The sequence below is a fragment of the Eublepharis macularius genome, chromosome 5, assembly GCF_028583425.1.
Source record: "Eublepharis macularius isolate TG4126 chromosome 5, MPM_Emac_v1.0, whole genome shotgun sequence".
Taxonomy (NCBI): domain Eukaryota; kingdom Metazoa; phylum Chordata; class Lepidosauria; order Squamata; family Eublepharidae; genus Eublepharis; species Eublepharis macularius.
The window spans coordinates 115,811,153-115,832,848 of record NC_072794.1 but is presented as its reverse complement, the minus strand read 5'-3'; the positions used below and the strand labels follow the sequence as shown (position 1 = coordinate 115,832,848).

General features: G+C 41.9%; 1 protein-coding gene across 5 annotated transcripts in view; it reads right to left on the bottom strand.

The window, feature by feature from the left end:
* The window catches only part of SRGAP2 (SLIT-ROBO Rho GTPase activating protein 2), a 305,908-nt gene that overhangs the window by 29,083 nt on the left and 255,129 nt on the right, over nucleotides 1-21,696 (bottom strand). For all 5 annotated transcript variants that reach the window (XM_054979474.1, XM_054979478.1, XM_054979475.1 and 2 more), the window contains exons 14-17: nucleotides 21,073-21,133; nucleotides 15,535-15,612; nucleotides 11,150-11,284; nucleotides 8,282-8,387 (exon numbers count right to left, since the gene is read on the bottom strand). In XM_054979474.1, coding sequence (XP_054835449.1) covers nucleotides 8,282-8,387; nucleotides 11,150-11,284; nucleotides 15,535-15,612; nucleotides 21,073-21,133 — 380 coding nt within the window. The remainder of the gene's footprint in view (nucleotides 1-8,281; nucleotides 8,388-11,149; nucleotides 11,285-15,534; nucleotides 15,613-21,072; nucleotides 21,134-21,696) is intronic.

The following is a 21,696-nucleotide window of genomic DNA, read 5'->3' as shown; positions in this document are numbered from 1 at the left end:
CTCTGCCTCCTAGTTCCCTCTGCCAACCCTGCGTTGCCTTCCCTCTCCACTTCCCTCCCTCTGGGATCCTCCCCCGTCCCTCCCCCTGTCCTGGCTGAGCCCATCCCGCGCTGACTGGGCACCACCTCTTCCAGCTAGACCTAGCATCCACTGCCGCCAAGGAGGCCTGATCCCACCAACTCTTCTCCTCCGGGCTGTGAGGAGCCCCATCCAGCTGGGCCCAGGATGCTGGCAGTTAGGGCCTTGGGAGCTGCTGCGGCAGCCATTGGGGTTGCTGCTGCGCTGTTGCAGCAACCCCATGGCTTCCCTCATTTTCTCTTGCTCCGCACTGGCCATGCCTTTGGCTGTTGCGGGCTGTGCTCTGCAGTGGGTCTGCCCACCCCCGGGTAAGTAGGGCTGCTGAGCTGGGGACCTTCAGGGAAGAGCTGGGAGGTTGGGTCTGGGGCCATGTCTGGTGGCACCGGACAGGTACAACGGGAAGCAAGAAAGTCCTGTTCTGCTGGTGGAACGTACTTCCATCAGCTGAAGTTACAATTAGAACTAACCTTTGGGTTTGTTAACAGAACATTTCCTAGCAGTTTAACAGGAGTAAATGCAATATTCTAGTTACTCATGGGATAACTGGCCTCTACTCCAACAATCTTCTAGTTAGCTAACTGGAAACGTGAATTCTCAACAGTTTGCCAGGAAAGAAAATACTCATTCAGAAATCACAAAATTCCATCCCTGGTGGAAGCCACCTAAGTCTACACAGAGGGATAGCAGAAGTGACAGTCCATACAGAGAAAAAAGAACAAAGCCTGCATTTGTGAGTGCTTGCTGTTTACTTCCAGACCTGCACTGAAACTTGAAATTCGGCCATGGAATACGCAGGAGCCATAGCTTGGGACTAGAATCATGGAGAACGATAGGGAGGGAAGGTTTGGAGGTGGGGTGGCTCTGTATGTCAGAGAGGGTATACAGTCCAGTAAGATTGAGAAGGTAAGAGAATTAGATTCGCTTCTGGAAATGCTATGGATTAAAATAGTGGGCCCAAAAGGAAACTTAACTCTAGGAGTTTGTTATCGCCCACTGGATCAAAAGATGGAGGATGATTAACATGATGAAAGAAATAAGGATAGTGGCTAGACAAAATAATTGTGTAGTAATAGGGTGATTTCAATTACCCACACATTGACTGGGTCAACATGTGTTCAAGTCGGGAGAAAGAGACTGAGTTTCTAGACACTCTCAATGACTGTGCTGTGGAGCAGGTGGTTGCAGAACCTACCAGGGGAGAGATGATCCTGGACTTGGTCTTAAGTAATGCCCAAGATCTGGTGAGAGATGTAAAAGTGGTTGCACTGCTTGGGAACAGTGACCATAATGTTATTGAGTTCAGCATTTGCATAAATTGGGAGTTGCCCAAAAAGACCAACACAACCACTTTTAACTTTAATAGGGGTAACTTCTCTGAGATGAGGGGGCATATGAAGAAGAAACTGAAAGGTAAGGTCAAAGGGGTCAAAACCCTTGTGGAAGCTTGGAGACTATTTAAAACCACAATCCTAGAAGCTCAGATAAAATATATACCACAGGTTAGGAAAGGCACAAATAGGTATAAAAAAGGCCTGCATGGTTAACAAATAAAGGAAGCTATAAAAGGTAATAATGTTTCCTTTAAATGGTGGAAAGCTAGTCAGAGTGAGGTATATAAAAGGAAACACAGGCTGTGGCAAAGAAAATGCAAGTCTGTGATCAGGCAGGCAAAAAGGGACTATGAGGAACACATTGCAAAAAACGAAGACCAACAATAAACATTTCTTCAAATATATTAGAAGCCGAAAAACAGCCAGGGAAGCAGTGGGGTCCTTGGATGATCAAGGGGTAAAAGGATTACTGAAGGACAACAGGGAAATGGCCGAGAAGCTAAATGCATTTGTTGCCTCTTCCTTCACTGTAGAGCAGTGCTTGCCCACTTCAGAACCACTGATTTCAGGAGGAGTGTTGAAAGACCTGAGTCAGACTGAGGTAATGAGAGAGGAGGTCCTACGACTGATAGACAATTTAAAAACTAACAAATCACCAGGCCCGAATGGCATATATCCGAGTTCTGAAAAAACTCAAATGTGAACTTGTGGATCTCCTGACAAAGATATGTAACCTTTCATTAACATCTGCCTCCATTGCTGAGGACTGGAAGGTAGCTAATGTCACCCCCATCTTTAAAAAGGGCTCCAGAGGAGATCCGAGGAATTACAGGACAGTCAGTCTAACATCAATACCGGGTAAGTTGGTGGAAACCGTTATTAAAGAGAGAATTAGTAGGCACATTGATGAACAAAAGCTATTGAGGAAGACTCAGCATGGGTTCTGTAAGGGAAGATCTTGTCTCACGAACCTGTTAGAGTACTTTGAGAGAGTGAACAAACATGCGGACAACGGGGGAACCAACAGATGTTGTCTACCTGGACTTCCAGAAAGCTTTTGATAAAGTTCCTCATCAAAGGCTGCTAAGTAAGCTCAGTAGTCATGGAGTAAAAGGACAAGTCCTCTTGTGGATCAAAAACTGGCTAATGAATAGGAAACAGAGAGCAAGTATAAATGGGCAATATTCACAGTGGAGGGTGGTAAGCAGTGGGGTACTGCAGGGCTCAGTCCGGTGCTTTTTAACTTGTTCATTGAAGATTTGGAGTTGGGAGTAAGCTGTGAAGTGGCTAAGTTTGAGGATGACACTAAATTTTTCAGGGTGGTGAGAACCAGGGAGGATTGTGAGGCACTCCAAAGGGATCTGACGAGGCTGGGCGAGTGGGCGTCAACGTGGCAAATGAGGTTCAACATGGCCAAGTACAAAGTAATGCACATTGGGGCCAAAAATCCCAAATATAAATACACAATGATGGGGTCCAAACTGGCAGAGACTGACCAAGAGAGAGATCTTGGAGTTGTGGTAGATAACTCACTGAAAATGTCAATACAGTGTGCGACGACAATAAAAAAGGCCAACGCTATGCTGGGGATTATTAGGAAGGGAATTGAAAACAAATCAGCTAGTATCATAATGCCCCTGTATAAATCAATGGCACGGCCTCATTTGGAATACTGTGCACAATTCTGGTCACTCAAAAAAAGATATAGCACTGGAAAAAGTGCAGAAAAGGGCAACTAGAATGATTAAAGGGATGGAACACTTCCCCTGTGAAGAAAGGTTAAAGCGCTTGGGGCTCTTTAGCTTGGAGAAACGACAACTGAGGGGTGACATGATAGAGGTTTACAAGATTATGCATGGGACAGAGAAGGTAGAGAAAGAAGTGTTTTTCTCCTTTCTCACAATACAAGAACTCATGGGCACTCAATGAAATTGCTGAGCAGTCGGGTTAGAACGGATAAAAGGAAGTACTTCTTCACCCAAAGAGTGATTAACACATGGAATTCACTGCCTCAGGAGGTGGTGGCAGTTCAAGCATAGACAGCTTCAAGAGGGGATTGGATAAACATATGGAGCAGAGGTCCATCAGTGGCTATTAGCCACAAGGTATAGATAGAACTCTCTATCTAGGGCACTAATGCTTTGTATTCTTGGTGTTTGGGGGGGGGGGGCAATCAATAGGAGGGCTTCTAGTGTCCCTTCCCCACTGGCAGACAGCCTGATGACACCTGTTTTTTTGGCCACTGTGTGACACAGAGTGTTGAACTGGATGGGCCATTGGCCTGATCCAACACGGCTTCTCTTATGTTCTTATGAGAAGGGACACTGTTCAGTGGCAGAGCACATATTTTCCCTGCACAAGATCTCAGGTTCAGACCCAGCTACTCCAGCTGTTCTGAGAAGCAGGGATCATGGGAGAGACCCTTGCCTGAGACCTCAAGAGATACTTCCAGAGTACTTTATTTTGAGGGCCTTACTATTACTGTGTTATTGATCTTTGACCATCAGCTGGAAACAAACCGACATTGTCATACTTGAGTTCAACAGCACCTCAGGGGGAAGGGGCACCCATCAAAAAGAGTTCCCCTCTTGCTTATTTTCATCAGCTGCCAAGAGCCCTTTATTTATTCCCTTTCACACACAAGTAGAGTGCTGTTGCTTTAATTAGAGTCTGCATTACCTTTCTCTAGGTTTGAAGCCTATTTGCTGGCCCCACCTCACCCAGGGAGCAGCTCAGCCTAGCATTGCTGTCTGTTGCCTGGTTCTCTGTCTCCCGTTCCAGTGCCTTTCCCTTCTCATATTTGAAAAAGGGAGCTCTAAGTCTCGAAAGCTCATACCCTAAAAATCTTGTTGGTCTCTAAGGTGCCACTAGACTCAAATCTTGCTGTTTCCCTTCCTTGAGAGCCATCTCTGCTCTTCCCTTAAGCAAGCTGCCTGCAAGGAAGTCTTCCTTTGCCCTGCCTTTAGCAGTCTTCTTTCTTTGCAGTCCGTCAGCCCTCGCTCCCAGCTGGGACTGCCTTTTTATCAGGTTCCAGCCTGAGGGAGTGGAAGCTGCCCTGCCCACTGCTTTTAAACTGCTAGGCCAGCGGCAGCATAGGGCTTATGAGCAGTTCTTGTAATTCTCTCCCTCACAGACACAGAGCACTTAATATATGCTATTTCCATTAAATTTCACACTGCTGCATCCTCACAGGGAGTACAAAAGTGGGCAGGCCATCACTGTACAAGGAAGGGGGCCTGGGAAACCAGAAGACAGTTGTATGTGCAGAACGGGGAGAAGAAGGGGCAAAAGAGGTTCTGGAGTAAAGGACATTGGATGGGGGCTCCTCAGATATTTTCAGGTTCCTTGTCAAGAATGCATCTTTAGTGGAGGTGTTGGAAGAGAGATGATTAATCAGCAGGATGCACAGAGGCAGGTTGAAGAGGCTGTGCCTCACTGGCAGCAGGCTAAGAAAGCTATGTACAGAGCCATGTAAAAATTCCCATTCCCATTTGTCCTGGGGGAGGCCAGGAGAGGAAAAAGCTGAGCCAAGATGCTGCTGGTAATGGGATGAGGGAAGCAAGCTGGACAGAGTAGTAAGGGTGTGCACAAAAAAACTGGTAAATCCGGATTAGGAATACTGAACGAAGAAAAAAAATCGAGTTGATTTTTTAGTTTGATTCAGTAATATAGGAGAAACCTATATATTTGATCCAGAATACCCAGATTTCACTGAATCAGCCAAAATTCGGTATTTTAATCTGAATACTGAACTGAACTGTGCACCCCTACAGGGCAGGAGGACCTTGCCTTGGCTCAAACTACCTAAGGCTTTGGTTTAAGCTGCCTCAGGAGCAGCTGATTTCTCCTCCTTCTTGCAGTTCTTCCAAAGAATGCAGGTGGGCACCAGCCTTTGTGTGACAGTGACTTCTTCCCATATACACATCTGCCCCAGAAACAAAGAAGCTATTTTAATTATTTTGTATTGGCATGCATGTGCATAAACTAACTTAAAATAAATTTCTTTGGTAATTCATTGATTTTTTTAATATTTGGAAGCCCTACTTGTAATAACATCATCATCATCACAACAGCATTTGATTTATATACTGCCCTTCAAGACAACTTAATGCCATATTCAGACCATACAAAGTGTGTTATCATCCTCACAACAAGGGTGAGATGGGTGGGGTTGAGAGAGCTCCGAGAAGCTGTAACTGACCCAAGGTCGCCCAGCTGGCTTCAAGTGGAGAAGTGGGGAATCAAGCCCAGTTCTCCAGATTAGAGTCCCACGCTCTTAACCACTACACCAAACTGGCTCTCTAACTAAGAACTAGGTATCTAACTAAGAACAAGGTATATGGGGGTGAGATGCAGTCCTACCTTTCTCTGTGAAGAAGACAAAGAGAACTCTACATGCTCATCTAAAAGTATTTTGCTCTCAGAGGGCTAGGGCGAAGGTTTATGCATGAAACATTTCTGCTGCACAGGTTTACATCACTGTTGGTATGTTGCCAGAGGCATATTTACTCATTAATTAAAAATCAATATATTTCTACAGCTGTTTGAAAGAATCTAATTTCCCACAGTTCATTCCAACTAAAGAGATGCCATTTCTCCAATGGCTTCCAAACAAAACAGCTTCCATTCAGGAAGCCCAGTTTCCTTGACTTTACAAAAGTCACCAAGCCGGGGGAAATAACAGCTGATTGGTTATTTTAATACTACGTGGGTCCATCTCTCAAACTTTGCTAGAAAAGCAAACTACAGCACAAAATCTAGCAATCCTAATTCTTCATATTATTAAAAAGGTACAAATCAAGAGACTGACCTCTGCCACAGAGCTCAGTTTCAAAGTATCCACCTAAAAGTCATTTAATCAAGGACCTGAGTCTTGCTGAAATGATCCAGGAACCTACCTGCCATATCCTGTCATCCATAGCCTGACACTTCCAAGTCAGCAGAAGATCAGTTTTGGGCTAGCAGAAGGCCACTTCTGGGTCAGCAGAGAGTCTGCAGGAAGTCCATCCCCTGTTGCCTAGGAAACTGATTGATCGGCGCCAGGCTGTCTCCAGTGACGAACCAAAAAATGAACCCAACAAACCAGCCTAAAGTTCGTGGTGGTTTGTCAGAAATGGGCTCTGACGAACTGCCGGTCTGAGAACCACAAACTGGCCTGGTTTGTCACAAACTTTGGTTCGTATTTTGGTTTGTGCCCATCTCTATTAAAAAGCTTTTATTCTAGCACAAGCTTTCATGGACTAGGGTCCAGACTCCTGTTTATTTTTGCTGCCATTCACTAACTTGACTAGTCCTTTGGAATTTTGCCCAAATTGCCACATTATCTTACATTCTCATATTTACCATTTTAGTACCCATAAGATGCAGTGTGTTTATGCATCTATAGGGGAATATATTGTTTTCTTTTTTCTAGGGGGAGCACATTAAGTTAAAGAATGAAAATTCCCAAATAGTGAAATGGTTTAAAATTCTATGTCATGGTAATGTACGTTACGTAATTCCTTGCCATACAAGCACAAAACCAATTGTTGGACACACAAGTTGGCATTCCTAGCTCCTCAGTTGTCAGATTTTCTTTTAAAAGCAAGTTATTATTCCTTGAAACTCTGAAGAGAAGCAGAATAAACAGTGTGAAATAAAGGAATGTAAGCCAATTTTACTTAATGAATAGAAGTCACCCTTTTTGGTGCAAAATTTGGATTATCTTGTCAGAGGATAATATTATTTTGCTTTTGTAGAGAGGAATTTTAAGCGGAACTTCTGTAGTTTGTTCCACCTTTTGCTTTACTTCCTTTTTTTTTTTGGTGCTGTCTGCTTGTTCTTTTCATCATTGACTTACAGAAACAATTTCACTGACAAAAACACTGAGGCAGAAATGATACTATGAACTAGTCAACATCTGTTCACATGGATGCAGTACAATGAGATGACAGTGACAAGTGGTTGCCAATCATCTGGCACTTACAAGCTGAATCCACATCATATCTCTAATTCTGAACCTGGCCCACAGAATGAGCACCAAAATCCCACATACTGGTGTCAGGTTCAGACTGGAGTGTATTTGTACAAATCTGGGACAGCCACTAGGTTTACACAAAAATCCAAAAATGTAAAACAAAATAGAGAAAAATATTTAAAACTTTAAAAAAGGTTAACTTAATGGGAGAAAAACCTGAGATCTCATGACACTGTGAGATCTTGGCCAACATTTTGAGACTCGCTTAGTAACACCATCAACATCAAAAGCCAACAAGAAGGTATAGCTGCTGAGCATGTTAGGAGGAACAACTGTGACTGCAGAGGAGGAAAGGGGGAAAGGAGGAGATGGTTGGGGAGGTGGCAGAGATGCCACTGCAGCTGCCAAATGAGCCAGGTTGGTAAAGGAGGTGGTGCTGCAAGTAGGCATAGCAGCAACTGGAGAAATTGGGCAGGAAGAGGTATGGGGAGGGTAAGAGAAGTTCCACCACCACTGGAAAGAGTACAAGGAGGTGAAGAGCAGCAAAAAAAAATAAAAAATAAAAGATGGTGGTCCAGAGGGGAGTGAAAGGGCTGTTGGGGGCAAGAAAAGTAAGGCAAAGTTGTGGGGGTGAAAGAGGGAAAGGGCTGGTATACCTTTCACTGCTAGTGGAAAGACTCAGCTACCCATGACCCAGAGAGGCTGCAGGGACTCAACTTCCTCCTGGCCTGCAGTGATCCAGCAGGCAACAGGCACAGTCTAGATCCACTATCTTCTGAGCCTATAAGAACAGCAGCCAGGCCCAAGCTGAGTCCCAGGCTGCACTAGGAGGTCCCAAGACAGAGAATAAACTTAGAAGTGGGTCTCAATTCAAAAGGTATGAGGAAAACTACTGTTAAATTTAGGGAATACTTACTGATTGAGGAATGCAAAGAGGTATCTCATTACAATCAAAGTGGTTTTAGGCAAGGTCAGAAGGACTTTCCGGATGTGCAGAGCTCTCTCTTGCAGATTATCCATTGCTAAAAGGGAAGGAAGAAAAACAGAAGAACAGATGCTTGTTTAAGGACATCTGGGAATTACATAGCAAATTCTACTTCCCTTCAAACCTACACAGATATGGGGGTGGGGGAGGGAGCCTGTAATGCTGCTGGGGTGATTTTGCTGGAGTCTTTTCACATGGTAGCAACTAACCACCAACTACAGCATCCCATAATAGTACATGCAGTATTTATTTATTTATGTATTTATAATCTGCTTTTCTTCCAAATGGGGATCCAAAATGGCTTACAACTTCATCTGCCACTCTATTTTATTCTTACAACAACCCCCCAAGAGGGACCCTTTGGGTCCCTTCTAGCTCTATGTGTCTATATTATATCTATTTATTAAAATATTTATACACCACTTTCCCTCTTGGCTTAAGGAGGTTTGTCAATCCAAAATTAAAACATAAAAACACAATAAAATAATAAACAACTCCCCACTCCCTTAAAAATGCCTGGAGTCTATACTCCACTAAGAGCCCTAGCAAATAAAATGGCATTGAAATGCCTTAAAAATTTCAAGATAGGTTGTCTTCCCTCACCTCCTCAGGCAGCCTGTTTCATAGGGTGGTAGGTATGATAGAAAAAACATGGGCTCTAGTTGATGCCAGGGAAGCTATCTTAAAAGAGGACTAGCCAGTACATGGCAACCCAGGGACTGAATTTAGTCAGAGAGAGTGACTGAACCAAGGTCACCCATTAAGTTTCCAGAGCAGTGTGGGGATTTGAACTTGGTTCTCCCAGATCCTAGTCCAACACCAACACTGACTCAGTACAACAGAAGATATTTTCTTGCATCTGTGTAGAACAAACAGTTATGCGTGAAGAGGCCCTTGGCCTACTCTAAAATAAGAAAATAACAGCTCAAAAAGTAATCAAAGTGCTACAATAAAAGAACTTGGAAGAGAAACGCCTGACCAGTTCCTGAAACATTTATGAACATTACTCAGAATATGACTGAAAGAAGATACATGATCTGCTTGAAAAAATCCTCCAAAGCAGATGATGTGATCCACAGTGTGGGAGAACAGAGGGCTGTCCATTTCACCACAACACAATAGCCCATTAAAGTTATCTCAGTTAGGTGGTTGTTTTAAGGCAAACCTTTGGCATAGTATTCCAGAGAGATTAACATAGCTGAAGACTGAGGTAAAGAGCTCTGTCTACAGCAGCCTAATGGGAAAAAAGTGGGCAGTATAAATCCTTGGCCTTGGAAGCCCGGAGTTATTTGGCAACAGACTTCTCTTTTCATCTAATCGGAGTTAAACTGTGTAGGCTCTTTTGCTGGGAGAATGAAACCACAGATCACTTTTAGAAGGAGTTCTCCTACACACCACTTCAAAGGCTGCTTCCATCATGGACATTCTTACACTTGGACAATAGATCCATTGTTTGCTCTCTGGATGAGTCAGCACTAAGGTATTCAATTGTAAGCTAAACATCACAAGAACAATTTTTTAAAAGTACCCTTGATATGATAAAATTAACAGGATTAGAACATTTCATTTTTTATTTCAAAGGAGTAGCCATGTTCGTTTGTTGCAGCAACATTTATTCCACTATAAATTTATGCTGGAGAAAATTTTGTTAGTCTTAAGAATACTACTGGATTTCTGACCCCTCTCCCCATTTTCTTTGTTCTGCACAGAAACATTATAAGGAAACCGCCTCAGCATTATGGAAAGTAACAGTCCCCAAAAATCACAGCTTCTTGTTTTCCAAAAATATATACAGCCTATAATTATTATTACCGCTGCTATTAACTTTATTATTAATACAGCTGCTTGTGTATCAGAGCCAACGACAGGCATCAGACATGCCAAGAACAGCTCTTGTATTGCTCTGGTCTTTCATTTAATGCCACAATCTCAGAAGCAAATTCTAGTAAGAGACCTTGCTCAATTTTAGTATCACTTCCTTTTCTTGAGATACTGTCAAAGGATTAAGGAATGTTCCAAGAAACCAGCAGCATGGCCTTTAAAAGATATCTTAATCCCTAACAAATGCTTGGAGTGAAGAGGGAAGATTTTGTGATGTAGCAGACGGATAATGAACAAGTTTCCTGAAGTACATTAAAAAACCTTGTACTCTGCAAGATGTTATCGTTAACTGTATTGCTGGGGGAAACAGGGGAGGAAGCAAATGAATAGGGAGAAGAGAAAAAAGTCAACAACCACAACGATTGAAAAGTCTTCTAATATGTTATAGAAAATAGTTCATCCCAAAACATTTTAAATGCTCTTTTTCAAAAGATACCTCCTTCTCAGCTCCACTGCTCATTAAAAACTAATCTTCTCAGTGTACACCACCACTATTTCTCATTTCTATGCAGGCTCTCATGCCTCTTTATGAATGGAACTGTCTCCTTTTTGAGATTCAGCTGGCCATATCTTTATCTTGATTTAAGAAATTATTAAAAACTCATCTACACTCTCTCTTGCATTTCAGTCTTGATCTTCTGTTTGACAAAAACAGTCATAAAATGCATATATTAATTTTAAGTTTTTTTCTGCTTCCTTTTAGCCTCACTCAGCAAGCATCCACCCCACCCCTACTTCAAGCGTCCTCTTTTTTTTGTTTGTTTCAGGTTCTTTATGCTGTGTGTCATAATTAAGATTTTTTTTCACTTTGACATTTGCCACTCATTTTGTTTACAGAAAACTGCAGCCGTCTTTATGGACTATATTTCTTTGCAGGCATTACTGCAAACTCAATCAATTCACCCTTCTGCTACTTACTGACACAAGTAATCAGGTCATGGAAGTTTTCCTTGGGGAAGAGGGGATGCTCCAGCCCTCGAAAATAGAGCTTTAGAACTCCTGCTATTGAATCCATGTCATGATCATTTTGGTCTCCGGCCAGTGGATCCTCCCCTGGTTAGCGCACAACAAAAGAATAACAAAAGAAGAAAAGAAAAAATGAATCTATTCAAAATAAGACAAACCAGAACAGGACATGGCGTGTTTCATTACAAGGATGAACTTCAAACAAGGAGAAGTCACCAGGAGGGTGTTCAAGGGGCTTGCAGTGTGGACATTACAATCATCTTATCTCTCACTCCACCAAAGAGGCACCTAGCATAAAGGTAACATAATATATAGGGTATCATGGACCAGGTTGCAACACTTTCTTCCATCTCCTGGCTATTCTGGGTTTTCGTGTTTATGTTGGAAGTATATATGTGATGGAGGACCAATATTAATTTGTATTTATTTCTTTATATTTCTATGTCACCTTTCTATCCAAACAGGATTCCCAAGGTAGCGAACATCAATATATTTCAACATTAGAACATTAACACAGCATTTAAACAATTCAATAAAAACTCATAAACACACAAACACACATAACAATACAATCAGGGAAGAGGTCCAGTAAACAAACCAAAGTCCTCACTCCCAGGTAGAACACAATGATAGAGGGAGACAGACAAATCTCCCTGGGGAGGGTGTTTCAAAGTTTTGGCACCATAAACTGAGAAGGCACTTTGTCAGGTTGCCATTCATCTAGTCTCAGATGATGGGGACACCAGAATCAGGGCCTCTGAAAATGACTGGTTCATATGGGAGAAAGTGATCCTTCAGGAATGCTGGCTCCAAGCCATATAATGCTTTGAAGGTCAATACCAGCATCTTGAATTGAGCCCAGAAGCAAACTGGGAGACAGTATAGATGGAACAAGACTAGACTGATATGGTCCCTATAACCCAATCCACTCAACTTTCTGACTGCATTCTGTACCAACTATAGCTTCTAAACAGTCTTCAAGGGCATCTTCAAATATAGGCCGAATCCACATTGCCTCCACGCATCCCGGTGTTGCACTAAATGTCCGCGAAACACCCGGAAGTATAGCGTCTTTCAAGCGCGATTCAGAAATCGCACTTGAAAGACATTATACTTCCGAGTGTTTCGCGGACATTTAGTGCAACACCGGGACGCGCAGAGGTAATGTGGATTCGGCCATAGTGTACTGCAGTAATCTAATTTAGATATTACCACAGTGGCAAGATCTTCCCTCACCATAAAGGGTCATAGCTGGTTCATCAGCCGAAGCTGGTGAAATGCACCCCTGGCCACCACTGCCACTTGCTTATTCAACAGGAGGCTTGGATCCAGCAGCACCCCCAATCAACAAACCTGCTCTTTTAGGAAGAGATATCCCAACTCTTGGGTTAAACCTTCTATCAGTAGCATCTCTGTTTTTGTCAGGATTAAGTTCCAGTTGGTGACCTCTCATCTACTGCAAAACAGCCTCCTGGCACCTGTTCATGGTTTCCACAGCCTCCCTAGGGTCTGCTAGAAGCGTCAAATACAGCTGAGTGTCTAACTATGGAAACTAGGACTGTCATACCTACTGAGGTGCACGAACACACTGCTAGTTAGGATACTGATGTTTTAATATCATTCTTATAGCCTGCTTTTAGCCTGAGGGCTGTGTAAGACTATTCTTAAACTGCTCAATGTTTTATGTTTTTAATGCTTGGTTTTAATTAATAACTTTTATAGTGCTTTATATGTTATGTTTTATTTTGTAAGCTGCCTTGGGCAAGTTTCTATGTAGTGGCATCACAGAAGTTTTTTTAAAATAAATAAATACATACTGTGGTTTGTCTCTTGGCCTGTATCAAGCCTACAAAAAAGATACTGGAAGGAGATGCTGACAATGGAAAACTTGCTATCAAATGTAATCTGATTTAAAGATAGGACAAATCTTAAATTAAAACTATATATTATATGATGGTGATTACTAGTGCTTCACTATTTCATTAACAACAGACAGGATAATAAATGGGCCACTAAGGACTGGGACATTATCCATAATATTATCTGGTTCTTCATGAAATAATAAGCTGTACAGTTTTCAGTGTTAACCTGAGTGTCTCCAAGTGCCTTGCGAAGACCCCAAGAGATCAAGATTAATGTCATTTATGTGATACTGCTATAACTGCATGGTGTTTTTTTTAAAGATGCCTTTAATTTTTCCTTTATGAAGTATGGCTATGAAGACTGACAAGGTAAATCCCTCCCCACTCACACATTTCTTTTATTTCTAAGATCATCTTTTATTTCAACTGGAGGACAAGTGCACAGCACTCTAGTCTGTATAATTTGAGGGATATGATAATTTACACACACACACTTGCTAATAACTACAATCTAGAATGGAGTGTGTGCATGCACACAGAGAAATTTATTCCTCCCGTCTTCCAAAAAAGCAGCTTCTTGTACTTCCATCAAATATTGGATCCAAAAAGTCAAAGAGAGCATGGAATTACATGCCCCCTTCTTCCATTGCTACTACTCCAATAAACAGAACAAGGAAGTTACAGAATCTTCATACCTTTCAAGGCACTCTAGTTCAAACCGGCAACTACTTTAATCTGCTTTAAACTTTGCCACCAGATGGAAGCCCTCCACATTTTCTTCTTCTGAAGGCCAAAATACTTTTTTTTTACTTTAAAGCTGCTGTAGGGAGGTTCACATTTTATTCGAGTAGTAGCAATGGAAGAAGGGGGCATGCAATTCTCCCTTTTGCCTCCATGTTCTTTTCCCAATCTGAATATGCTTCCCTGAAATAACAGCTAGCCCTGAGGAGGGAGGGAACATATCTCAGGGATCACATTCAGTTTGGCCTCCAAAAGAATTAATTCTAGACATTCTGGTTGCTTTTGCTATAGAATTCTGTTCCTCTCTCATTTGCCCACTCAACTCCACTCTGCTTTCCTTGCCTTTGCCTCCTGCCTGCTTCGGCACTGAACTATGATCTGCTTCAGGGCTGTTTTTCTGGGGAAAGAGGTGGGGGAACTCTCACCAGGGGCAACTCCCGGGAGGAGGTGGTGCACCTCTCAATACATGTGCATTCCCAGGACTGCATGATGATGTCACTTCTGGGAAGTGATGTCATCATGCAGGCGTGGCTGCCCTGGGACCGCTCCTGTGGTTCATGGGGGGGGGGTCCAATTCGGCCCATGGGCTGCTCTACCATGGGGGAGCACTCCCCCGCCTGGCAGTGGCTGGATCTGGGCCATTTCGGGCTCAAATTGGCCCAAAATAGCTTAGATCAGTTGCCACATGGGAGAGCACTCCCCCGCAGGGTAGCAGCCCAAACCTGGCCGTTTAGGGCCTGATCCAGGCCGTTCTGGGCCCAAAATGGGCCAGAAACGGCCCGGATCGGTCTGGAATGGGCTGCTACCACACGGGAGAGCACTCCCCCACTGGGGAGTGGCCTGATCCTGGCCGTTTCGGGCCTGATCCTGGCAGTTTCGGGCCTGAATTGGGCCCGAAATGGCTGAAACGGGCCCCAAATGGCCAGGATCGGGCCACTGCCGGGCGAGGGAAGGTTCCCCTTCCCGGCACTGGTCCAATCCTGACCGCGTGGGTATTTTAAAGAGCTGCTGGAACGCTGTTCTGGGGTGTTCCGGTTCAAACAAAGCCCTGATCTGCTTTCTTCAGCTGAGCTTACCTGAGCAAGGAACCTAACTTGATCCACACCTGCCCAAATGCCAGCCTTCTGTCTGCATTTAAATATGTGGCTGACTGATGACTATGTTTCCTTATATTCGCACAGAAATCACAGTATCATTTAAGTTGTTTTCTTGTAACAATTTATGGGAATGCAAATCAAGTTTGATATGGTACCCTGCTTATATTAGGCAGATTGGTGAACATAAAAAAATTGTGACTGGAGAAGGCAGACTGTGTTTTAGAATCAGAATAGGAACAGCAGTGACTTAAAAATATCCCTTTTATTCCATAATAATGTATCAAACATATGGTCCTGATAAGGTCTATTAACAAAAGAAAATGGCAGAAATAAAGTGGCATAAATAAGAACAAAGCCTGCTTGGAAAAGTCACATAGTTTCCAACAGAGTGGCACCATTCTGATACAATCTGACAAGGCCAAGTGATGCTCATATGATAAAGTGACAAGAAGCATAAAGCTAACTGATTTTAGATGCTAAAGGTTATTGAGCTATGAAGAAAAAAACCCTTGGCCGGGAGCCATAGTTAGGAAGTGGCAACTACTGAAAATATACCGTCTTCATTAATGATCTCTGTTAGAGTCTCTTAACTGAGAAGAGTCAAGGGACATGACAGGCTGAATTCAAATGCTCTTACCTCTCTCAAATGCATTTTTGATATCATTCACCTCGACCTGAGATCCTGAAACCCTGAATATCCCTTCATGCTGCAGTCCTAAGAAGAAAATAGAAGAAATCCACGATGAGAAATAACGAAACAAACGTCAAGTTTAATGAAGTTCCTTTGGTAGAATTGAAACAGGTGTCAACACTTTGAGCTCAAATCAAATTTAGATCAAATGAAAAAATTGTAACATGCATTTCCCACTTCTTGCAAGAACAGATACTCAAATCATCCTTCCTATCACTAAAAGGTGATTACCTTGCATGATGATGGAGAACATAATTCATTACTTGAGTTTAGAACAATTAATCTAAACTGAAATGACATGAAACGACACAGTTGTTTCGTATAATTTTAGTCAAGTGACTATTTCTATTAAAACAAAATTGAAATGAAGCATGCAGTAAATGTTCCCAGGAAAAGATTCCAGCATAAAAATTAACTCCAAGTTACAGTAGCAATAATAATACTCAACATTCATATATGCAGAGTTCTTCAAAAGTTTAAAGCAAGAATTCCCTCTTTCTAAAGCCCAGGCATATGTTTGCAGCACTACATACATAAATCAGAAGCCATCCTATGTGGAAAACCCCTTTTTTTAAGCATATGGTACTACTAAGGCTTACAACAACGCTCCTTGAATCTCAACAGTAATAACAGTTAACGACTTTCCAAATCTTTAAACATACATATCTCGTAAGAATAATTGTAGGCAAAAACACAAATGGATCAAGAATGAAGCTGTTCAGCTTCCAACAAAATCTCATTTGGGAAGAACACGAAACAAAGCTGGACTTGAACTCTTATTCCTGCTACTGCCAGAACAACAACAATGAAAAAGGTAGTTTTTATACTTTGTTTAGTAAATACTGAAAACAGTCTACATAGTGTCAGTAAAGTGTCCAAAATATTAGAATAAATCCCATCTATTGTTTATTCTACATTCAGCATATTGATTACATAATCACCATTATTGACTGTATATGACCCTATAGCCTTGTAGTTCTTTTGCATGCTTTTCAGTGTGACTCTAAGCAAAGCAAACAGCACCGATACAATAAAGCCCAGAGCAGAAAGTCTTTTAAATTCATTGTCAGAAGCTGTTAACATTAATCTTAAAAACACAACAAAAACCAACACATGTTTCTTCTGCCAAGTCAATCTTGCAGTGTGGAAGTCAGGCTCTGATGGCTTCTAAACGAGTCAAATAGCATCATGGCTGTGCCTCCCCAAACAGTGGTTTATTAAGGGGGCAATTCAGGAATGGGGAAACTCAGAGACAGAACACAAACAAATGTACACAACTTTCAGCACGTTGTAACTTTCTGTGCCAAGGTATGTGAAATGCAAAGCCGAGAAACTACTTGCATGATACCCAGGCCAGGCCAAAGTTTGCTTCTTATGTAAGCCAATTTCACATACCCCACTCTAAAAGTTGCAAATAGTTATTGTATCATTGGATGTACAGAACTATTTCTATTGTGTGGCTCAAATTTATGAACTATAAGTATGAGAAGGATTTGACTCAAGAACTACTTGCAGTGTACTCTTGCTTGTGTACCGCTGCCATCGGTTGGCTGCTGGAGTTGGATCCTTGACATTGGACTTCACATTCAGAAGTAACGCCCAAGAAATGTAGATACTCAGTTGAATATTTTAACTTACAGTTCTCATAGTAATACTTCTCAAAACTATGCTTAAGATTCTTGTTTGATTTAACAACCAGTCTCTTATCATCCTACATTTTTAGACCATGCCAAAAGACTATCTGAAAGGAAATTATGCCAAAAATACTCTACCTGAAATCCCCCTCCAATACTTTTAATTACTGTGAGTGAGAGCCCTGTAGCAGTAGGGCAACAGTATCTTCCCCAGAAGCCTGGATTAGGAAGAAATGCAAGATTGGGTTGCCTTAGAAGCCACTCACATAACTACTGGGCAGATACCAGCTCCAGGGGACTTGATAGCAGAAGACTTGCCAGAGGCAGATTATAGACTTGTAGGTTGTTGTTCAATTAATCTGATACGGGCATGCTTACTGGAAACATTTCCCCCCAATTCTGAACTGTTAAGATCTTAGGAAGAATTCTTAGCATTTAGTGAATAGCCAGTGCCTTAAAACAGATTAATTTTGAACAACGTATGTACTAAGTGAGCATTTTTTTGAGAAATGCCATCCACTTTAGTAACTTGTTTGTGCTATCAATAAAGAAGATTCTTTGTAAAAACTACTCATTTTGTTAAAAAAAGTTCATTTACCCAGGCTTTTGACCAATTGTATGGGCTTATTTTATTTAATTCTAGCATATGTAGGTGGTGGGGGTGGAGAGGGCATATTTCTTGGGTAAATAATTTAAGAATTTTAAATTAGTTTTTACTGTGTTTATAACTGGTGGCTTTTATGCTGCTGTATTTTGAAGCTGCTTGCATGCTACTGTTAAGATTTTACATTGTTGTTAACTTCCCTAGCAAACTAAGACACAATGTCTAAAATAGTTTTATCCGGGGATCTCTCAAATCAAAAACTTAAATTAGGTAAAGATTTCTCAAAATAGGTCAAGAAAGCGGTTGGCTAATTGAGAATTCCTGAGAAAAAGAGCCAGCAAGGTGTAGTAGTTAGACTGTTGGACTAGGATCTGGGAGAATCAGGTTCAAATTCCCACTCTGCCATGGAAGCTCACTGGGTGACCTTGGCACTCTCAACCTAACCTACCTCAGAGTTGTTGTAGGAATAAGGTCAAGGAAAAAGGCAAAGTATAAATGTAAGTAAGTACGTAAGTAAGTGAATCCTTTTAAATGTGGGAACATGACAGAACAAGTCAATAGATCTGAAATGAAACATCCCTCCTCCAAGACGGGGCCCAGCATGTGTGGGAGACAAAGGGGAGAGGAAGAAGGGGGGATCTGCTGCTGCCCCCACTGCCCATTGCTACATAAGTCAAGTAGCAGGAGACAATGACAGCTACCTGCACAGCCCCCACCCCCAACAGAGTAAATGATGCTGGTGGCTGGGCAGAGAGTGTGAGGCCTGGCAAGGGAGGGGACAAAAAAAAGATGGATTCCCCAGACCACAAAATTCGTGGGTCCCCAGCTTGAGTCATTAAAACTTCACATTCAAAGGAAATGTAATTCCATCTACATTAAAGCTTTTCGAAAGGTAATATTTATATTATACCTATCTGATCAGGGGAAGTCAAAGTAGGATTTTATGCTATAGAGGCCCAAGTCCATTTTGCCTTGTTATCGCATTTGCTAAAGTTATAGAGGTGGCAAACGTAACTAAACGAAATGCTATTTGGAGAACCTTGCAAAACAAAGAACAATAGGGCCAAGAAATGTGAAAATGTTACATTAATTTATGGGTTATTTCTGAGACCTAAAGATTGTTACAGTTAATATAGCTTGGAGTCAGATACTCTGATATGGGATATATTTTTAATTTGCAGTTCTTACAGTAAGACTGCTTCTTAAAATTCATTTATGCTCATGCACCTTATTTATTTGATTTAATAATCTGTCCCCAATGAAGGCTTTGTTGTCTTACATATTCAGGCCATATCAATGACCTATGAAGACGTAAGGGATTCCACTTAACTGTTCTCAATAGTCCCTGCTTTGTCCTCTAGCTTCGGACTCCTCCGCTCTCCTTCACTCCCCCTCCCCACTGCCTTTTCCTCCCACTTTCCCTTTCACACTCTCCTTCTCCTCCCACTGGCTGCCCTCACCCTTCTACCTTTGCCTCCATGCTATTATCTCATTCACTATCAGCGGGGAAAGAAGACAGTGGAGAAAGGCAGGCATTAAGTGCCAGAAGTGTTTGGGCTCCCAGTCAGAATATCAACAGCTCTCAGTGGTCAGCTTCCTCAGCCAGCTTCTTCTTTCCCTCCTGAGGGCAGCAGCATTGCTACTTCCTGGCATCCTCCCCACCCGCCCTCGACTCTGTATCCACCTGGTAGTTGGCCACCCTGCCCCACAGGTTTGTTCAATACTGAACGAGTGGTGCAATATGTGCAAGGCCATTTTAAAATACTGTTTTAGAGCTTGATGATTTTATATTTTATGCTGTTGTTTTATTATTGTATTTATTATATTGTTGTGATCCACTCTGAGCCTGCTTGCGGGGAGAGCGGAACATACATTTAATTAAATAATAATAATAAATAATAAATACTTTCATTCTTCCCCCTGGCCCAGCCAGTACATGTTGGAAGTTGCTGAGCATCTGTTGTTTTAGCTGGGACAGAGCCTATAGCCCCCACCCCAGCCAAAACACCATCAGTGTTTGCATGTCCTGCATAGGTTCTTCTTTTCCTGTCAATGTCTCCTGGCAGTCCCTCCCAATTTATCTTGGAGGCTGCTAGGCAACCCTTAAAATCATGGCTGACCTCACATTTTCTTTAATTTGGAGGGGATATATATCCCTACTGCCTTCTAAAACATTTCAGATTTTTCCTGCAAACTTGAGGGCCACCTAAGTTTATTGAGGAATCTCCCCAGCTGTACCTGATCCTATTGTGTGTATTTTTTTATTTGCACCCTGAGGGCCAGTTTCAGCATTAGACAATTACAGTGCAATCCTAAGCAGAGTTACACCCTTCTAAGCCTACTGACTTCATTAAATTTGGAAGGGTAAATTCATATTAAGACTGCGCTGACAGTTCACTATATGTATCATTAGGTAAGAGTTCTTTCAGAGATTCTGGTCAGAACTGCAACATGTAATGACTTTTAAGACAGATATGATAATTAAACACTTCCTATATTATATATGAACTGGCATGTTTATATTAGTTGTATGGGTATTGGGGCAAAATGTAGTTCCTAGTTATGGGGGCCATTTACTCTGGATCGACCAGTTCAGTATTTGCTAAAATGTCTTCTGGCTTGTACTCAACACACTAACTTCAGATCTGTTTCCTGATAATTAAAGAACATTATTAATATGAATGTGATTTAAACATACTTGGAAAGATAAACTTGAAAACTGTAGCTAAACTAAACTAATCAATGGTGTGTAGACTTTGAAGGCTCTGTAAGTTTTAATTAACATATGGTAAACGGTTTTGCTCAGTTATCAAGTTGTGACAAACAGAAGCTACACAATTTTAGGTTACATCTTTCATGATGAACTGCATTACCTAGGAAGTTCTTGCTGCTAGACAGCATCCATTTTAGGACTATTCATGAGGGAGCAAACTACATCTCCTGTCCCTGGGCCACACCCCAGAGAACAGTGGCCCCTGGGAATACAGAGGTTAGTCAGTGCTGCATAGACAATGACAGACAGTGTTCAACTTAGTGATGTCTTTGACTCTTTATGAAATATTTACAGGAACTGACATGCTCATGTGATTGAAATTAGATGAGCTCTAGTTACATATTTTGGTCTGGCCTTCCCAACAGCGTTTTTAATTCAAGCCTCTGCTTTACTAGGCTTCTACTGACCTCAATCAGATTCTATATGGGGGGAAAAGGTCATTTTTAGTTAGTTTGTTTTGTCTCCAAACTTACCATGTCTGCTAATGAATCGTATGCAGCTTTCTACTACCAGGGGAATGGCTTGACTGGAATCCTGAATAAAAATAAGGAAAATATGATGCAATGAACAGTCAAATTACTTCAATGAACAGTCAAATTATTAAACTGTACAGTTCTGAAAGCCACATTATTCTGTGGCTACAAAGTGAGGGCCTCAGTAAAACATGAAGTTGGAATTTCACTTGTTAGTAGGCATAGGCACAAATCGAAATACGAACCAAATTTCATAACAAATTGGGCCGATTCATGTATCATGAAAACACGTTTTGTGGGGCAGCATTTTTCACAAAATCCACGACTTTTTGGGCTGATTCATTCGATTTGTGAATGCTTCATGCTGGCAGACAGGCTGGTGCCGATCCATTGATTCCCTAGGCAATATAGACCCAGAATGTCTGCAGACCTTTTGTTGCCATGGAAACCCCAAACTTAGCCCACATAACTTTGATAGGCAGCTCTCCCTGCCAACCTGAGAGCTGAGCAATGTGGGTCTGCACAAGTTTACCTGAGAACTGTAGTCAGAGACTCCGTCCCCTTTCTGTTTCCCTTCTCCATTTTAAGCATGGGATGGTGGAACAGCAGCGGTGGCAGCAGCCT